The 17,213-nt window shown below is 48.5% G+C and overlaps 2 protein-coding genes across 7 annotated transcripts; one reads left to right on the top strand and one right to left on the bottom strand.

Moving 5' to 3' along the window:
* Nucleotides 1–1,481: 1,481 nt before the first annotated feature.
* Nucleotides 1,482–6,613, top strand: POLR2H (polymerase (RNA) II (DNA directed) polypeptide H). Of its 2 annotated transcripts, XM_012641489.1 has the most exons (6): nt 1,770–1,783; nt 2,099–2,110; nt 2,726–2,809; nt 2,893–2,986; nt 4,841–4,924; nt 6,193–6,613. In XM_012641489.1, exons 3-6 carry the CDS (start codon nt 2,761–2,763, stop codon nt 6,308–6,310), a joined length of 345 nt encoding a protein of 114 aa, XP_012496943.1. In that variant the 5' UTR covers nt 1,770–1,783; nt 2,099–2,110; nt 2,726–2,760; the 3' UTR covers nt 6,311–6,613. The 2 variants fall into 2 exon arrangements, with proteins under 2 accessions (XP_012496935.1, XP_012496943.1); XM_012641481.1 differs by lacking the exon at nt 2,099–2,110 and having other exon boundaries at nt 1,482–1,783.
* A 3,099-nt stretch (nt 6,614–9,712) lies between these two features.
* Nucleotides 9,713–17,048, bottom strand: THPO (thrombopoietin). 5 transcript variants are annotated; one of them, XM_012641459.1, is made up of 8 exons: nt 16,864–17,048; nt 15,342–15,643; nt 13,844–14,006; nt 13,482–13,609; nt 12,782–12,868; nt 11,165–11,332; nt 10,868–10,948; nt 9,713–10,751 (listed from the first exon to the last, which is right to left on the bottom strand). In XM_012641459.1, the coding sequence occupies exons 3-8, from the start codon at nt 13,854–13,856 to the stop codon at nt 10,368–10,370; spliced, it is 861 nt and encodes a 286-aa protein (XP_012496913.1). In that variant the 5' UTR covers nt 13,857–14,006; nt 15,342–15,643; nt 16,864–17,048; the 3' UTR covers nt 9,713–10,367. The 5 variants fall into 5 exon arrangements, with proteins under 5 accessions (XP_012496913.1, XP_012496896.1, XP_012496905.1 ...); XM_012641442.1 differs by having other exon boundaries at nt 9,713–10,936; XM_012641451.1 differs by having other exon boundaries at nt 9,713–10,931.
* Nucleotides 17,049–17,213: the final 165 nt, after the last annotated feature.

Here is a 17,213-nt window from a genome sequence, read left to right as displayed (position 1 = left end):
GCGAGCCCGCGTCCCCATCCCGGGGAGGCCCGGGACTGAGAGGGGGGCCCCGGGCCAGGGCGGGGGCGGGTCCGCTGGCACGTGGAGGGGACGGGTCGGGTTCTCCGCTCCCGGCGCCGGGACGGGAGGGGCTAGAGACGCTTGGGCTTAGTCTGGCTTGGGGCTGGGGGCTGCAGAGCCTTCTAAATCGGACTCTTCTGGCCCAACCTGTCCGGAGCAGCCCCCTTTCTGCTCCTCCGAAGGGACGACCGGTTCAGACGGGCCTGGGAAGGCCCCTCCGCCCCGTCTGGGATGAGAAGCAAAACTGGGAGGATTCGGAGGGGGATTCTGGGCCGTCTCCCTCATCCCATCCCTTTCTCCTTCCTTTCCTCACGGCTCCCCCAGAGAGGTGCACCTGGAACAGCCAGGCTTGCGGGGGCGTGCGGAGGTGGCGGTGGGGAGGGGACGCGGAAGGGTGAGGCCTGAATGAAGGGAGCTCTAGGTGCAGGAGGCGGGCGTGGGGGAGCAGAGGTCGCTTCTCCCTGGCTGGGCCCAAGGAGAAACCCGAGTAGCTGCTGACGTCTCGCTGCCTTGGGGGAATGGCATGCCGGTGCTCTGCGTTCTCTATCAGGGTCCAGGGAAGGATAGAACAGAGGGTGGAGTGAGCGCAGAGTGGATGGGCAGTGTTAGAGATAGTGTCAGAGTGAGGGCCGTGCCCAGGAAACGGACAGTGTGAGGGAGGGGCAGTACTAGGATAAAGTGGCATTTGGGAGGTAGAGGCGTTGCTCAGGGGGCGGGGGCAGTGCCCAAGAAGGGGTGCAGTGTGAGAGAGCAGCCAGCACGCAGGAGGAAGGGAGAAGAGCTGGTATCCAAGGGAGAGCACAGTGCCAGGAGCAAGGGGCACGTAGGAGATGAGTGCCCAGAAGGAGAGGGCAGTGGTGGGGGAAAGGGGCAGTAGCTGGAGGGGCAATGCTCAGGGGAGGGGTTAGTGCCAGGCTGAAGGGGCGGTGTGGGGAAAGAGGGCAGTGGTGGGAGGGTGCAGTACCAAGGAAGGGGACAATGCAGGTTTTCCTCTTCCCTATGGTGACATCATGGCAAATTCCCAAACTGGATGGACCCAGCTCGGGTGACGTCCAGAAGGGCAGAGCTGGTCCGGGCCGGCCCTAGGGGCCTAGGTGCCGGCTGGAGGGGCTGGGCACAACTCCCTACCGGGCCAGCGCGTTGGAGGCGGGGCTCTGCTCCACCCGCCCTCGGCGTGGACTGTGCCCTAGGTGGGCACGCGGACTGGCAGGGTAGGGCTAGGGCCGGGCTCGTCTGGGCCAAGGATCAAGGTCTCCGCTTGGGTTAGGCCCCCACGCATTCCAGTGTTCTGGGCCGGACTCTGAAGAGGGCGCAGTAGAGCCCTAACACAGAGCTAGAATCCGCGCCACCGCCGCCGAAGGTTGGACCTATTGTTTCCCCGCCCTAGGCGGAGTCACCTGGGCCTGAGACCCGCCCTCAAAGCCGAAACCTCTCCGAAGCAATCTTTCGGGGCGGAAGTTAAGAAGCCCCGAGGGGGAGGTGGCGGAAGTGGCTGCGTTGCTACTGGCTCATGCGCATGCGCTATTCTTTCTGGTTTCCTCTCTTCAGGCGCTGCCTTTTTTCTTCTCTCCTTTTCTCCACGTGAGGGGGTACGCATACCCGCAGTGGTCGTCGTGCGCTCAGCGCTTCTGCTCTCTTGGCTCCCTCACGATGGCGGGCATCCTGTTTGAGGATATTTTCGATGTGAAAGACATTGACCCGGAGGGCAAGAAATTTGACCGAGGTAAGTAAGGTACGTAGGGACGGTTTGTGGGGGAGAGACTAACCTCCTCGAGGTGGGCCCCATGTCCACGCAACTCACGTGCTCTGCCCCTACTGGCAGGTCCTGATGTAGGGACCTCCCTCAGGAAACAATTTATGGTCGAGAAAACTGAGACTGCGAGCTTTCCCTGGCCTCAAGTTTGCCGTTCCCAATGCCTGGGTGGCCTTTTGTCTATTCGTGGTGCTGACCTGAGAATCTTTATAATCGCCACCTATTCTGTGCTAGGTGCTGTACTGTGCCCCTCACACACACTTTGTCTTGTTTATTCCTCTCAAGAGTTCTCCTGAGGTAGGTGATGCCTTCACCATTTTGCTCGAAGAGGTTAAGTGACCCATCCAAGGCTGCAAAATGAGTAATTGAGTTCAGAGCCTATATTCCTGCATTGCCCTCAGAATCTTTAGCTCTTTGGGAAGTATTCTCTGAGTTAACTGCTTGGTATACACTTCTTTATTTTGTCATTGATCAGTAATTGTTTCTCCTTGGTGTCTCTTTCTTTTCCTGGAGACTGAGATGTTTTTCAGGATAGCCACTGGTTCTTGTGCATCCTGGTAATCCATTCAGCACAGTGCCTAGGACAGAAAGGAATCCTTTGGTTGAATGAATAATTTGCCCAGAGTCGAGTTCTAAATTATCCCGGCATGCCTAGAACCTGGATATTATTTGCTACCAGAAGACCTTTGATTCTCTTCTGGGGATTCTGGTCACTTGCCATAGTTTTTCTCCCGTTTTCCTGCATATCTGGTTCTGATTGAGCCTGTGCTTCTGTGAGAGCCAATGAGAGGCCAGTCGATGTAGACTGGGTTAGATTGAGTTTTCTGTTGCATATAATCCCCAAACTGGGATCTGTAGGATCTGCCCTGAGCCTGGCAATTACCTCTACTACTCTTTTCCTACTTCTCCCAGTGTCTCGACTGCATTGTGAGAGTGAATCCTTCAAGATGGATCTCATCTTAGATGTAAACATCCAGATTTACCCTGTAGACTTGGGTAAGTATTGAACACAGACAATAGCAAGAGGCTTTTTGCTGCTTTAGTTATTCTTCACCCTCAGATATTGTTGTTATTTTCAGGTGATAAGTTCCGGTTGGTCATAGCTAGTACCTTGTATGAAGATGGTACCCTGGATGATGGTGAATACAACCCCACTGATGACAGGCCTTCCAGGTGAGGTAGTGCAGAAGGGAATACTGGAAATATGCCTTGAGGACTAAGTAGATAAGTGATATATTAGGTCATTGAGTATGAAGTATCCGATTTCCTTAAGTGCTAAGTTTGACAGTTGATATTTCTGACATTTTCACTTTGACAATTCTTGTTTTATTTTTATTGTGAAGGTACATCCTCAGTCTCTCAAATGCATGGTTTTTTGCTTATGATTATCTTCCAGATTTTTTTAGAACAATTTTTGTGAAACCATGGATAAGTCAGAAATTCGTGTTATTTTTGAAGATGAGTTCCATCGTGGAACAAATGCTATAAAGACAGCTCAAAATATCAGCAAAGTGTTTGGGAAGGATGTGGCTAATGAATGCATAGTCTGTCGATGGTTCCAGAAGTTTCCTTCTGATGATTTATCTTGAAAATGAGCCACATGGGTGATGTGAGACCAAGGTGGATCATGATGAGCTGAAAGCTGTAGTGAAAGCGAATCCATCTCAACCTACACATGAATTATCAGCAAGGTTTGATGTTACTATTCCAACAATATTGGACCATTTGAAACAAATCAGCAAGGTAAAGGAGCTGGATAGATGGGTACCACATGGATTAAATGAATGTCAGAAGAGAAATCGTCTCAAAACTTGCTTTTCTTTGCTGTCACAACATAAAGGCAAACCATTTCTACACTGTATTGTTATACGTGATGAAAAATGGATTCTTTTTGACAATCAGAAGCATTCAGCACAATGATTGGATAAGGATGAAGTGCTGAAACACAATCCAAAACCTAATCATCAAAAAAAAAAGCTAATGGTGTCTCTTTGTTGGTCCAGCGTTGGTATTATCCATTACAGCTTCATGGAACCTGGTCAGTCGATTACAGGGGATGTCTGCTGCAACCAAGTGGTTGAAATGATGAGGATGCTTGTGATTAAGCAGCCAAGATTGGTCAATAGAGACAGGCCAGTCCTCTTGCAAGACCACGTGTCACAAAAAACAACACTGCTCAAACTATAGAAGCTGGACTTGGAAACTCTGCCATCCACTATATTCACTAGACCTTGCACCAGGCTTTGGACCACTTCTTGCAAGGAAAAATATTCAACAATATTCTCAAAAAGCTGTGGAAAATGCCTTTTGTGATTTCATCGCCACTCACTTTCCAGGCTTTTTCACTGCTGGCACAAACAGCTACCGTCAGGATGGCAAAACTGTGTCTGTAGTTTAGGCACATACTTTGACTACTTGTACTACTTCTTGTTTGAGATAAAATAAGCTAAACTTTTGATTCGAAATTGGACATTTCATATTTAATGACCTAATAGAAAGGTTCTTATTTAATTTCTGGAATAAATGATGATCAGCTCCTGAGACAAGTGTGAGTAGGATGGGGGAAAAAAAATAAATGGTGATCAGCAGAGTCTGAGTAACCTTAAGGAAAAATTTTTGCACTTAAGAATTCAAACAACCAGTTATTTATTGATAGCAGTGATTACACGCTGTGAATTGTAGCTTTTTGAAGGCTGAGGAAATGACTACTGAGTGACCTAGGCTTTGTGGGCCTTGTGTCTTGGGAGGGAGCTTGGTGTGATGGAAAGGCTTTAGAGCTTCACTGAGTTCAATTCTCAGCTCTGTCACTTATTTTTTAAGTAACCTTAATCTCTTTCTGCTGATTTCCTCATCAGTAAAATAGAAATGGTCATGCCTAGCTCACAGGGCTGCTGTGAGGACTAAATGACATGTTTCTAGTGTCTGTTGTTATTATGCTGGCATTTAGTTACCAGTTACCATTTTAAAATAGGGTCTCTTATATTGTTAATTACTATTAAGAATAACTTTGCCACTGTTGTTCCACAGGGCTGACCAATTTGAGTATGTAATGTATGGGAAAGTATACAGGATTGAGGGAGATGAAACTTCTACTGAAGCAGCAACACGCCTGTAAGTTCCACAGTCTTCTGAGAATCCTTTTTCTCCTCCCTGTTCTGAGAATTTGGGTCATGCTCCTGCTTCCTGTGTTGGGACCCTTTCTTCAAGCACCTAAGACCTTGATGGGACCTAGAAAGAAACTTCTGGGGGCCGGGTGCAGTGGCTTATGCTTGTAATCCCAGCACTTTGGGAAGCTGAGGCAGGAGGATCGCTTGAGCCCAGGAGTTTGAAACTAGCCTGAGCAACATAGCAAGACTCTGTCTCTACAAAAAAAATATAAAAAATCAGCCACATATGGTGGTACACACCTGTAGTCCCATCTACTTGGAAGGCTGAGGCAAGAGAATCACTTGAATCCAGGAGTTCATCTAAGAAATCAGCCCAAGATTCTTAAAATGGAATGATATATAGAAATGATCACATCACTGCACTCCATCCAGCCTGGGTGAGAGAGTAAGACCCTGCCTCAAACAAACAAAAACTTCTGTGAATAGTTTCCAGTCTGAAATGTAGGCTGCTCACTCTGCCCTTTGTCAGGACGTTAAGGCCCAGTGGTCCAAATGAGAAACTAGTAATCTTGCTGTGTAAAGTACAAAGTAGGGTTGCTTTCCCAGGAACTAAATGCAGCGTTAAGTGATTAAACCGTGAGGCTTTTTTGTATGTGTTTGTGTGTGTGTGTATGTGTCTTGCCACACTGTAATCCAATCCCTCATTCTTTGGTTTCTCTGCCCAAGTATTTTTTCTTTTCCTTGAAATCTTATTAAAACAGTATGTGTTCTTTGTAAGAAATCTGAAAAGCAGAGAAGTAATGTGAAGAAAGAAGAAAGTCACCTGTAATTCCATACCCAGAGGGAACCTTTTATATAGACCGTTGTGAATATTCTAGTTTTTTTAATGTTTACTTTTTCCTGTGAGACTATGTTGTTTATTACAATGTTTTCTTCTGCTCTTTTTGCTTAACATTATGTAAAACATGTTTCTCCATGTCAGTTTAAAGCTTTCCTAAGCATTTTAATAGCTGTGTAACATTTCAGTAAATGAATATATCTTAATTCATTTGTCTATTCCCCTAATTTGGGGCATGTAGGTGTTTTCCACCTTTGCTAATATAAAGAACACTGCCTTGTGCATATCTGTGCATTCATCTTTGTCTGAAATTTGGTTCCTTATGACAAAACACTAGAAGGGTGCCTCTTTTCTTTCTTAGGCTGGGATGGAGAGCTGCTGAGTAGCAGCTGCTCCAGAGCTCAGACTCACAGGACTGGGGCCTTCTGTTTCAGCTCTGCCTACGTGTCCTATGGGGGCCTGCTCATGAGGCTGCAGGGTGATGCCAACAACCTGCATGGATTTGAGGTGGATTCCAGAGTCTATCTGTTGATGAAGAAACTGGCCTTCTGAACTACGAGGGAAGCCAGCCTTGATGCTTAGTCACTCAGATCATGGACATTGGTCAACCTGTGTAACAGATGCTGTTGTTCACCCGTTAAGGAGAGGCTGGCCACCTTTCTCCTGTGGGTGCATCTTTAGCTGGTCTGGACTCAATGGGAAACTGACTTGCCTGTGAAAGACCCAGCGGGAGAGCTTAAAATGAATCAGAAGTCGTTTTGTGTATATGATTTTTTAAATTAAACTTTACTTTTTTCAGACTGTATCCCCTTTTTTAAAAAAATCCATTTACTTTAAATTCACTTTTTTCCAGTTTGTCTATGATATATTATTTCTGGCCCTCAGGCAGGTGATCACATGTCAACATAGGATCTGTTCCAGCCTTTCGGTATCTGGGTTCAGGGTTATCTCAGTCTCCTGGCTGACCGTTCCCAACATTTATCCTCTAATGCTGTTTTCTATCTGGGAGAGAGAGTGTCATGCTTTTGGCTGCTGAGGGTACCCCAGGCCCGGAAGATACCACCCATTTGGCATAGAATTTTGAATTGGCAAAGAGTCCTGCTCGTGTCCTCCAATACTTTCAGTCTCTTAGGAAGTCAGTTCACGGTGACTTGAATGAGTCACTTGCATAGTCTGGAAATACTCATCATTTTTATGGAAGCTCCGGGTAGAAGCTTTTAGACACAGGCATGGAGCATGACTATGAAGAGAGCAGGAGGAAAGGACTTCGTAGTTATGGAAGCAGGTGGAGGGGCTGGCTCTCTACGTTCCATGGTGGCCTGGGAGGGAGGGTAAGTGGTGATGGTTCTTCCCAGAGACGCTGAACAGGGAGCTGCTGCACAGACCAGTGAAGCGGACAGGGCAGCAATACCAATAAGGTTGGTGGTCCAGTGCCAGAGCCAGGACAATGCAGCAGCCTGACTACAGTCACTAACTTACAAGACAAAGAGTCAAGGAAATGGTGATGAATACAAGGACTCCAGCATGTGAGCTGGCTCTTCAGCCTGGCATTAAAGGCCTCTGAGCAAGTATATGGAACTGTGCTTCCTCCTGGGAAATTCAGGATAACAATCCAGAAAGATTCTCTGAGTGTGTATTAAGTAGTTGTCTCTTTTGATCTCCTGGTTTTGCCATGGGAGCTGGTCCCCCTGCTGGGATGCCTGGGGTATTTCCTTCCTCATCATTTTCAGGTCTTTAACATGAGGTGTTAGAAGTAGTATTTGGGGAAATGGGTTGACAGTGAGTGGCCTCAGCAGGGAAGAGGAAAAGGTGTTTCTTTTACCTTACTATGGGTGGGGTGGGGTGGGAGTGGGGGAATAGGAGAGACTGGAGGTTGGGATGAATTTTTATGAAATCCTAGAACCTTTCCATGGGGTCAGGTTTTCTGGGGGGTTAGAGAAGGATGGATTTAAATTAGAGTGGGAGAACCTAATTACCAGTAACAGTGCAGACTATCATAACAGACTGTCTTGACTGCTCTGGGATGGCAGAAGAGAGAAGTAGTATACAGTTGAATAGGGATAAGAGTGTTCTGGTTGTAAAAGGCTTTGTGTGTGTGTGTGTGTGTGTGTGTGTGTGTGTGTGTGTGTGAGAAGGAAGAAGAGATGGAATCAGCCAGACAGAATGGTTTGGGAATGGGTTAGATTCTTAACAGGGGCAATTAGTTCACACTGGAGAAGCCCATGAGTTTATTTGTATTTGCCCTTAACTGGAGTAAGTTCCAGATGCCTGGAGCTTTTGGCTACATTTGCAGTTTTGCCTTTCATGTCTCTCATCTGATTGTGCCAAGAACCCATAATTTTCTGGTCCCTTTGGCATATCTTGTCCTAGGTGCTGGCTCTTTCATGTGCCATAAAGTTTCATTTGATCATTAAATATAACCTACTTCAGTATTTCAGCAAATTACAATTTCTGCTTACCATTCATTCCCTTGACCACATTCTGGAATTTGTAGCGAATGAACTAATTCTCTCCCGTGCAGAAACTGACACCATCTGAGATCTGAACATTTTTGAGCTTTGTGCATTTGTTGATTCCTTCTCCATAGTAACTGTTCTGTCCATGAAAGAAGAGAGGGGCACCAGGATATGTCTCAATTGGTCACCTCCACCAAGAACTGGTTTTCTACTCAGAACTCTTTAATTGTTGATGTATTTACTCCCTAAGGACTTGGAATTCTTTCCCGGTAAATAACTGAATTATTTACTGGACAGTGCACCACACTGGGGAGAGTATGGGCCCTAGAGTAAGTCACACTAGGGTATTTGTTCTTTTCCTGCCTACAGGCTTTGTAACCATTGGGAACTCACCTGACATCTCAGAGCCTCAGTTTCGTCATCTGTAAAATAGGGATGGTAATACCTACCTTACAGAGTTATGTGAATGTTAAAAAAAGGTAACATAGGGCGGGCAAGGTGGCTCACGTCTGTAATCCTAGCACTCTGGGAAGCCAAGGCGGGAGGATTGCTTGAGCTCAGGAGTTTGAGACCAGCTTGAGCAAGAGCAAGACCAAACTGTCTCTACTAAAAATAGAAAAATTAGCTGGGCGTGGTGGCATGTCCCTGTACTCCCAGCTACTCGGGAGGCTGAGGCAAGGATCACTTGAGCCCAGGAGTTTGAGGTTGCAGTGAGCTACGATGATGCCTCTGCACTCTACCTAGGGTGACAGAGTGAGACTCTGTCTCAGAAAAAAAAAAAGGTAATGTACATAAGCTTCCTGACACATTTTGCTTTCATTCTGCTATTTTGGAATGCCTTTGGTTATCCCGGGGTATTTGTGGCAATGTTTAGAACTCTAGGTTCCTGGCTCCTCTACTTACATGGTAGCCTTTCCTTTGGGGGGGGGGGAGATGAAAAATCTTCCACTCATTTTCTTACAGGAACCTTTGGAGGTAGTAGGTTGACTTTTGCAATGGAATTTTTGTTTTTGTACAACATTAACCTCTTCCTGAGCACCAAGGCAGCACTTATTTGAAAAGCCCCATAAGCCTGATTTATTTTCTAGAGATCTCCTAGCAGAGTTTATGATGGTCACACAGGGCTGCTTTTTAGTTGCACTTTTGGGAATTGGGGAATGAGCCTTCAACTTGGTGCTTGGACTTGTGCTTGTCCTCCTGCTGTGCGAGCTCAAGGAGCCTGACTCTTGCCACTTCCTGCACTTCCCCCTGACCTCCACAGGAGGGAGGCAGGAGTCTACGCCTGGCGAAGCCTCCTGCCGAGATGCTTAAGCTCTGGCTGTTTGCTCAGCTGTCACATCCAGGTCTCTTCTACTGAACTATCCGCACAGTCTTACCTAGAGTGTGAGGCTCCCCAGGGCTTCCTGTTAGCTTTTTTTGCGAGGAGGGGTGGTGTCGGGGGGCGGGGGGGGGGATCTATTGTACCCTGTGAAGAATATCTCTCCCTTGCTTTTTAGTCAGCTTTTGGGTGCTCTCATTTATTTATACAGGCTCAGTTTTGTATATTGCATAGGGACAACCTTTCTGGGAGACAACTTATTCATTTCTCAAGAGTAGGTATCTCTTAAGAATAGGGGATAAGACGGAGTCCCACTGAGAATGGTAGTAAAGGACATGGGGCATTGGAAGGCCTTAAAGTTGAAGCAAAGGAAACTACCCTTTCTTTTCTGACATAAGGTTAGTCTCAACCTCTGTTCAAAGGCCGGGCCAATCCAGGTCTTTGCAGAATTATTATATGAAAAAGCACATATAGAATTAGTTGCAAATTTGTACAGAAAATAGACCAAAGATAACTAGCTGCTTTGATGAATATTATTGATAGCTTAAAAAAATAGCTTCTAAAGTTTTGCAATGTATGATGAAAAATGATCCCTTTTTCTGTCCTTTCTGTGTATCACCCTTTATCAGGGCTTTGGGTTTCAGGTGAAATCAGGTAATCCGGTATAGTTGCATTGTCTCCCAGGGACTGTCTCCAGGGAAGGGAGCGGTACATGAGACACAGTGCTGATGTTGGCAGTGCCTGAGTACCTTACCCTTCCTGAGACAGATTCTGGGAGTGAGGGTGGGCTGCGACTAGAAGAGGGCTGGTAGTGTCGGGTGTGGTAGCAGAAGGGTCAGGAAGCAGGGTGTGGAGCTGGACTGCAGGCGTAGGTGAGGCAGGTGAAGGAGAGAAGAGTGTGTATTGTCCAGTGGGCAGATGGGTCAAGGAAGGAGAATATCCAGGCTGGAGGCTGGGTGGCAGGGAGCCTGTGTCCGATGTTCCTGGGGAAATGTCCGGGGCTCCTAGGGTCCTGGGTGAGGGTCCAGGAAAGAGTCCATGACTTCCATTCAAGGGTTGGTATGTCCTGTTCAGGTATCCAGGGATTTGGTCCAGGGACCTGGAGGTTTGGTTCAGCGGACCAGGAATCTTGGCTTTGAATCCTTCCTGCCTGTTCAGAAGTCCAAAACCAGTAGTTCTGGCTGAGACAGTGGAGTTTGTCTCCAGCAATCCAGAAATCCTGTTTGGGAGCTTGTTCAGTGTGAGGAATAGAGAGGTACTGCTTGGGACAGCTGTGGCGGGGAGGGCCTGCCTGACACAGAGGGTGCGTCCTCCCACGAGCAGCAGGAAACGTACTTTTCCTCGGAGCAGTTGTTGGAAGTTCAGGAAGATGGCGTTGGGATCCTTGTGAGCTGTGGTCCTGCCCTGTGGAGGAAGCTGAGGGCAGAGGATGGGCCTGAGGCCAGAGACCGGGGCCAGCTATCAGGCCTCCCTTGTCTATGTAGGAAAGACACCAACACCCAGGCATTATTACTGGGAAGGAGCACTCCTTAGTAGTACCAACTCTTCTACCTTCGGGATCCCTACATGACCCCTTCTTCCCTGAGATCTTTTAGGGGGACTGAGTCAGAGAAGGACAGTTTGAGGACTTACCTGGGTCCCAAGGAGGCCCTGCAGGGCTCCAAGGAGGAGGCGGATCTGTCCAGAAAGCTGTCCCAGGAGGGATGAGAGGCAGGTGGGTCCCAGTTGTCCCCGTGCTGCCATCACTCCCTCCAGCAGAAGGGTCACTGCTCCCAGAATGTCCTGTGCCTTGGTCTGCTCCTGGGAAAGAGATGGAAGAGAGAAGCGGACTGCTTCAAAGGGCATGCTAGTAGCGGGTGGGGAGCCCATAGGAGCAGCCAGCAGAATGAATCATAGGAGCTGAGAATTGGACAGGACCAAGGTCCCACCCAGCACAGGAATTCCTTCACAGTCTCCCGACAATTGGTCATCAGCTTCTGCTTCAATAACTCCAGTGTCCACTAACCCAGCCTGGTCTTACACTCAGTTTCAGTAGAAAAGTTCCTTTTTCCCCTTACATTGCTGAAATCTGCCCTATTATAGCTTTTATCTTTTGGTTCTAGTGCTGCAAATCTACTTTTTCTGCTACGAAATCTTACGATCATATCATTTTTAAACTAAATACAGATCTAAGAACTCTCTATCATAAAGATGAAGAGAAGGGACTTAATAAGTCACAGAGGTTGGACTACAAGGGATCCATAGGAACTGCCCTTCTTCCCTGACCTAATCCTGAGGGAAGAAAGGGGATTCTAGGGATCTTGAGGGTGGAAGATTCCATCTACCGAGTGTACCCTCCCAGCAGTTTTCCTGAGTTCCAGGCTAAAGCACTTCTTCCTGTACAAGACCACTTTTCTCTAAGTTAATCAGACAGGTTTTTATTTATTTATTTATTTTTCACCATTTGTCATACTGTTCAGGCTGCTGCTTCCTTCTGGACACATGTTAGTTTAATATCTCTCTTAGTAAATTAGCATGTGTCTAGGGGGATGTCCAGTACTCAGGCCAGTACTTTTAAGTGTAGTCCACTCAGAATAGAGTTTTGCAGGAATACTTCTACAACATGGATGCTAAACATCTAAAGCGGCCTAGAATTGCTAGCTTTTAATATAGCTGCTTCAGTAATGTTACATGCTAAGTTTGGAGTAATTTAATGCTCTCAGATCTTTTTCATAGGAAGTGCTAGGGCTAGAAGTTTAAATTATGGCAGCAGGGCATTGTGTCCTAAAAGCTGGAATAGGACTTTATTCAATTAATTTACACATGTAGAAGTTTATATATATCTCTGTTAAATTTTACCTTTTTTTTTGACCTAGCTTTTCAGCCATTTGAATCTTGATTCTGTCTTTTGTGTTTTAGTGGTACTTCCGAGCTTTGTGTCATCTGTGGATGACAGATCAGTCTTACTTCTTCATGCCAATTTAAGAAGGTTGAAGGAGAATAAGTCAAAGGCATGGCCATAATAAGAGACTTCTCTCTAGTTTTTTGTGGTGTTCAGCTTCAAATCTATTTAACATATTGGTCCTGCAAGCCATTGTCATCTTGTCCACAGGATATTATCATAGGGGAATGTAGATTGGGTTAGGGTGGTCAAACTGAAGGTAAGATATTTTTAGGGGGCTCAAGAATTTTGAAGAGTCCATGGGAAGCAAACAGGAAATTGATGAAGACAGGACTTAGAGGAGCCAAGATTGAAGATGGCTTTCTTACCGTTTGGGTTTTCCATTCTCTCAAGCTAAAGTCCACAGCAGGCAGCAGGACGGGTATGGACAAAAGGTTAACGTCTGGGCACTGGCTCTGTTGAAAAATATTGATGGGGGGAGAAGAGAGCTGAAATCAAGAGGGTATGGTGGCCCAATGACCAGGATAGTCTTCCATGAGAAATGTGTCCAGACTAGAGCTTTTTTTTTCTTTTTTCTTTTGAGACAGAGTCTCACTGTGTTGCCTGGGCTAGAGTGCCGTGGTGTCATCCTAGCTCACAGCAACCTTAAACTCCTGGGCTCAAGCGATCCTCCTGCCTCAGCCTCCGGAGTAGCTGGGACTACAGGCATGCGCCACCATGCCCGGCTAATTTTTTCTATATATATTTTTAGTTGTCCGATTAATTTCTTTCTATTTTTAGTAGAGACGGGGTCTTGCTCTTGCTCAGGCTGGTTTCGAACTCCTGAGCTCAAACAATCTGCCCGCCTCGGCCTCCCAGAGAGCTAGGATTACAGGCGTGAGCCACCACGCCCGGCCCAGACTAAAGCTTTTAAATGAGGGCTCTATTGCAAATCATAATGCTTGTGAGGGACTGGTGATCATAATATTGGACAAATGGTCATTAGGTCAGGGAGTGAGAGAAAGTGCTGGGAGTGGGGGTATCTTACCAGTTAAATGGATAGAGGGGATAGCGCTTGGGAATTCTCACCAGTCTGCTGTGAAGGACGTGGGAGTCACGAAGCAGTTTATTGAGGAGTCGGGGGTCACAGGCAGGAGGAGCTGGGCTGGATAGAGGTAGTCTTGCAGTTAAGAGAAGCATGACCACGAGGAGCAATTCTTAGATGAGAAGAGGTGAGGTGGAAAGGGGTGGATAAGGAAGAAATCATTACTGGGTAGTGGTCCAGGAATTCCCATATAGGACCCAGACCTGAAATCCAGGGAACTGCTGCTTAGACACCTTATTTTTGGGAGATTAGGTTCCCCAGCTTCCCGCTCCTGCAGTATGTCTCCCTTATCCTTCCCCCTCTACCATGTTTTGATCTGGCCCTAGACCCTCAAGTGTGTTCTTACCAGTCAGCTTCATTCTGGCCGGGTTGTCTGGCTCCCGTGGCTCCCTGTATGGGGCCTCTCCGCTGAATCCTTCCTGAGGCCATGGAGGCGGCTTGGGCTCTTGCACTTCTGGGCAGAGTAGGGTGTGGCAAAGGTGGGCTGAGAAAGAGGGTTGGAATCTATCCTGAAAGTGACAGGAATAGTGACCATTTAATCAAGTGTCAAAGAAAAGACTGCTTGGCAGGAGGAACAGATGCTGGGAGGGCTTGAGATGCTGACAAGCCTAGAACTGCTAAAGCTCTGATTGCTCCTACATTTTCTTGTGATTGCAGCAAGTGGTATCTTCTTTTTGTCAGGGCTGTTCAGTGAATCTGATATGGGTTTGGTGTCCTTTGTCCCCTGCTGAGAGCAGCAGGACATGATATGTATACACAGATATCTTAATTGGCCTCAAACTCTGAGCAACCTTGGTTGTTAGGTGGGAGAAAATCTGGGACAGGGGTAGAGAATGAAAGTACTGTGGCTTAAGCCTGGAGAAGAGAGTGGGAAATGGGATATGGCCAGGATGAGGAACCAGCAAACGTGCACAAAGTGTTGGGGGTAACTTCAGCACTGGGCAATGGGGTTGAGGAGGGGCACTGGTCAGAGCTATAACTGGGACTTCTAGAGGTCAGAGATCAGAAGGTGGTAGGGGAGAAAGGAACCTCTTGTTCTTTCCCTGTTTGCCTCCACACATAAAGCCTTCTGGAGTTTTTCTTTGCATTCCAAGTTCTGAAATACCCCATTATCCCAGGCAAAGAGATAGGCTAACAGTCCTGGGACTTCCTTCCTGAGGCAAGTTGCTCAGGAATGGGCACCTGCTGAGCAAGGTGATGTCCACCTTACACGGCTTACCTCATCTTAGCCACCTGCCAACATATCTGTCTCATAGCCCGCACCTGCTCCCTGCCCCCTCTGCAGACCTCTTCCGGGTCCTTCACAGGACCCCCCACATGGCTTCCTCCTCCTTTCACAAGTTGTGCAAAGAGGCCTGCACCTGATTCAATATTGGGATTTCCTGTAGGTCTGTCAACATGCATGAGCCCTCCTCCCATTACCCTCTCCTTGTGCCCTGGTTTGCCTGCCCTAGCTTCCCCACCCTAGGATTCAGAACCTTAAGCTAACAAGGAATGACCAGCTCAGACTGGGGACTGGGGCTCTGTCCATCTTGGTGCTGTGTTCCCCATACCCTAATGCACCTCCTCTCTTGCTTTCTCCCTGGGCGCATGTCCCCTTTCCCTAGGACCAGCCAGGACTGTGCTGTATTCCACCAAATAAGTGATCAGTCCCTCAGAAACCAGTACCCCACCCCCTACCCCTGCTCTGCCCTGCTCCTCCCATTCTGGGAAGGCTACACTCTTCTCGACAAAGGTCAGTGCCTGTAGGTCCACTTTGCCTGCCCCTCCCCCAGCTGAGAGTCCAATCCCTCTTTCCTGTCCTTCCTACCTTCACTTAACCTCAAACCCTGCTTGCCACTCACCAGGTGAAGGGCTCAAGGACCCAGGTGCACAGCAGGCAGCACTCTGGGGAGCAGATGGGTAGGAGGACATGTGGCGTTGGGGCACAGCCCTTCCACGGCAGTGGGGTCACACGCCTGCCCAGGCCACTTCTGCCCAATCAGAGCAGGGAGCCACCAGACACTGGTGAAGGCCCCCGGAAGTGACGCCTTCTCTTCCCTGGAGCCCCTGCCTGGACCATGGTCCACTCCTCCACCCACACACACCGCAGGGAAGATTTGGACAGGGGGTTCCGTCTTTTCCTAGGAGATGGGAAACCTAGGACCTGGCAGGGGAGAAGAGATGGGAGAGGAGCAGAGGTTTTTTTCCCGGAGGAATCTGGCAGGACATTTTTGTCCCTGGAGAAGAGGCATAGAGTTCTTGTTTTAGATTGGTGGGGTTTTCAGTTTGTGGCTATCCAGACTTCTTTTCCTTGGATACTACACCTGCTGCCAAAATCCAATAGGACTCTTGCTTTCCTGCTTTTCTCTCCTATAAACCCCTAAGGAATCCTGTCTCATCATTCTCCCTTTCTAAGTGGGAATCTGAGTATTGCCTGTATTAGAGAATGATCCTGTCAGGGGTCAGTGTTATCGGGAAAGAGTTTGGATGGTTTGAGAGGACTGTAAGGTGTAGGGGTGTGTGCGTGTGTGTGTGCATATGTGTGTGTGTACACAAGCATGCATGCTAGGTTAAGCCTGGGCCCAGGTGCTCTTCTGCTGGGGCCCAGTGGCTTGGACAGCTATGCCCACTTATCTCTGTGCCTGGGCCCTCCTTTGCTTGCTCTATCTTCCTCTCTCTTCCATCTCCTACCATTCCACATGTGACAAGAGGAATAACCAGGCCCATGTGTCCCTGTCTTAGGAAAGACAGCTGCTGGACCTCCTCCACAAATACCTCCCTGCTGGCCCCCCTTCCTTTGGCCCTGGCTCTAGTTCCTTTGCTTTCCCCTCAATCTCAGTCTCCCCACAGTCTCTGTCCTCAGGGGCCTCCTGGCCTGACCTTGTTCCCATCCCCTTCCCCCCAGTTCTTCCTCAGGCTCTGTCCTAGGTCTCCTCCCAAGGATGGGGATGTCTGCTAAGGAGTATGGCTTAGATCCCAGAATTCTCCAGTTCAGCCAGACGAGATGCCTCCCAAGATTAGGAAGGGGGGTGCTGGGATAGCTGGGAGGATGGTGGTGTGTGGGGGTGGGAGGGGACAGGGAAGTATTCATGACCAGGAAATCAAGTCAAAGGAGGTGGGGGGCAGGTTGGAGGGGCAGAGGGTCCCTTGGGTGAAGGAAGAGGGTGAGAAAGCAAGAGGGCGATGGTTGAATGGGCCTGAGGACAGGTTACAAAGGAGAGGGAGACACTGTCACTGGACAGAAAGGGGAACAGTTCCTGGCTAGGTCCTTGTCCTGGGTAACACAAGAATAAGAGGAGACCTCAGAGAGGAGATAGGGACACAGGCTAGGCAGTGAGAGAGGGTGTTGTGGGCCCAAAGTCAGGGGAAGATCAGTTGATGGGCCTTTCCTGCATGTTGTCATCTTTAAAGACAAGTCTTCATCCTTGCAGGAACCGGGTCCTCACCCACTGACTGGTTCAGGCCTCAGGCCCAGCCTCTGCCCCTCCCTGGCCTGAGGCTCCGGTCCTAGGCGACCTCACCTCCTGGTCCAGCCGTCCTGTGGCCGCTGGCAACGGGGGGCTCCAGGCCCGCCTCTCCTCCCCCTCTTCGCGCCCCCAAGTCCCTCCCCTCCCCCTCCCCCCTCCGCTCCCCCTTCCCCTCCAGCCCCTCCCTCCTCCCCTGCCCGGTCCCAGCCCCTCCCTCCCCTCCCCCACTCGCGATCCGGGCCGCTGCCGCTGGGCCGGACCCCCCCG

The sequence above is a fragment of the Propithecus coquereli genome, unplaced genomic scaffold (genome assembly GCF_000956105.1).
Source record: "Propithecus coquereli isolate 6110/MARCELLA unplaced genomic scaffold, Pcoq_1.0 Scaffold10, whole genome shotgun sequence".
NCBI classification, from domain to species: Eukaryota; Metazoa; Chordata; class Mammalia; order Primates; family Indriidae; genus Propithecus; species Propithecus coquereli.
Note: the sequence above shows the minus strand (reverse complement) of the source record. Positions and strands in the feature narration are given on the sequence as shown.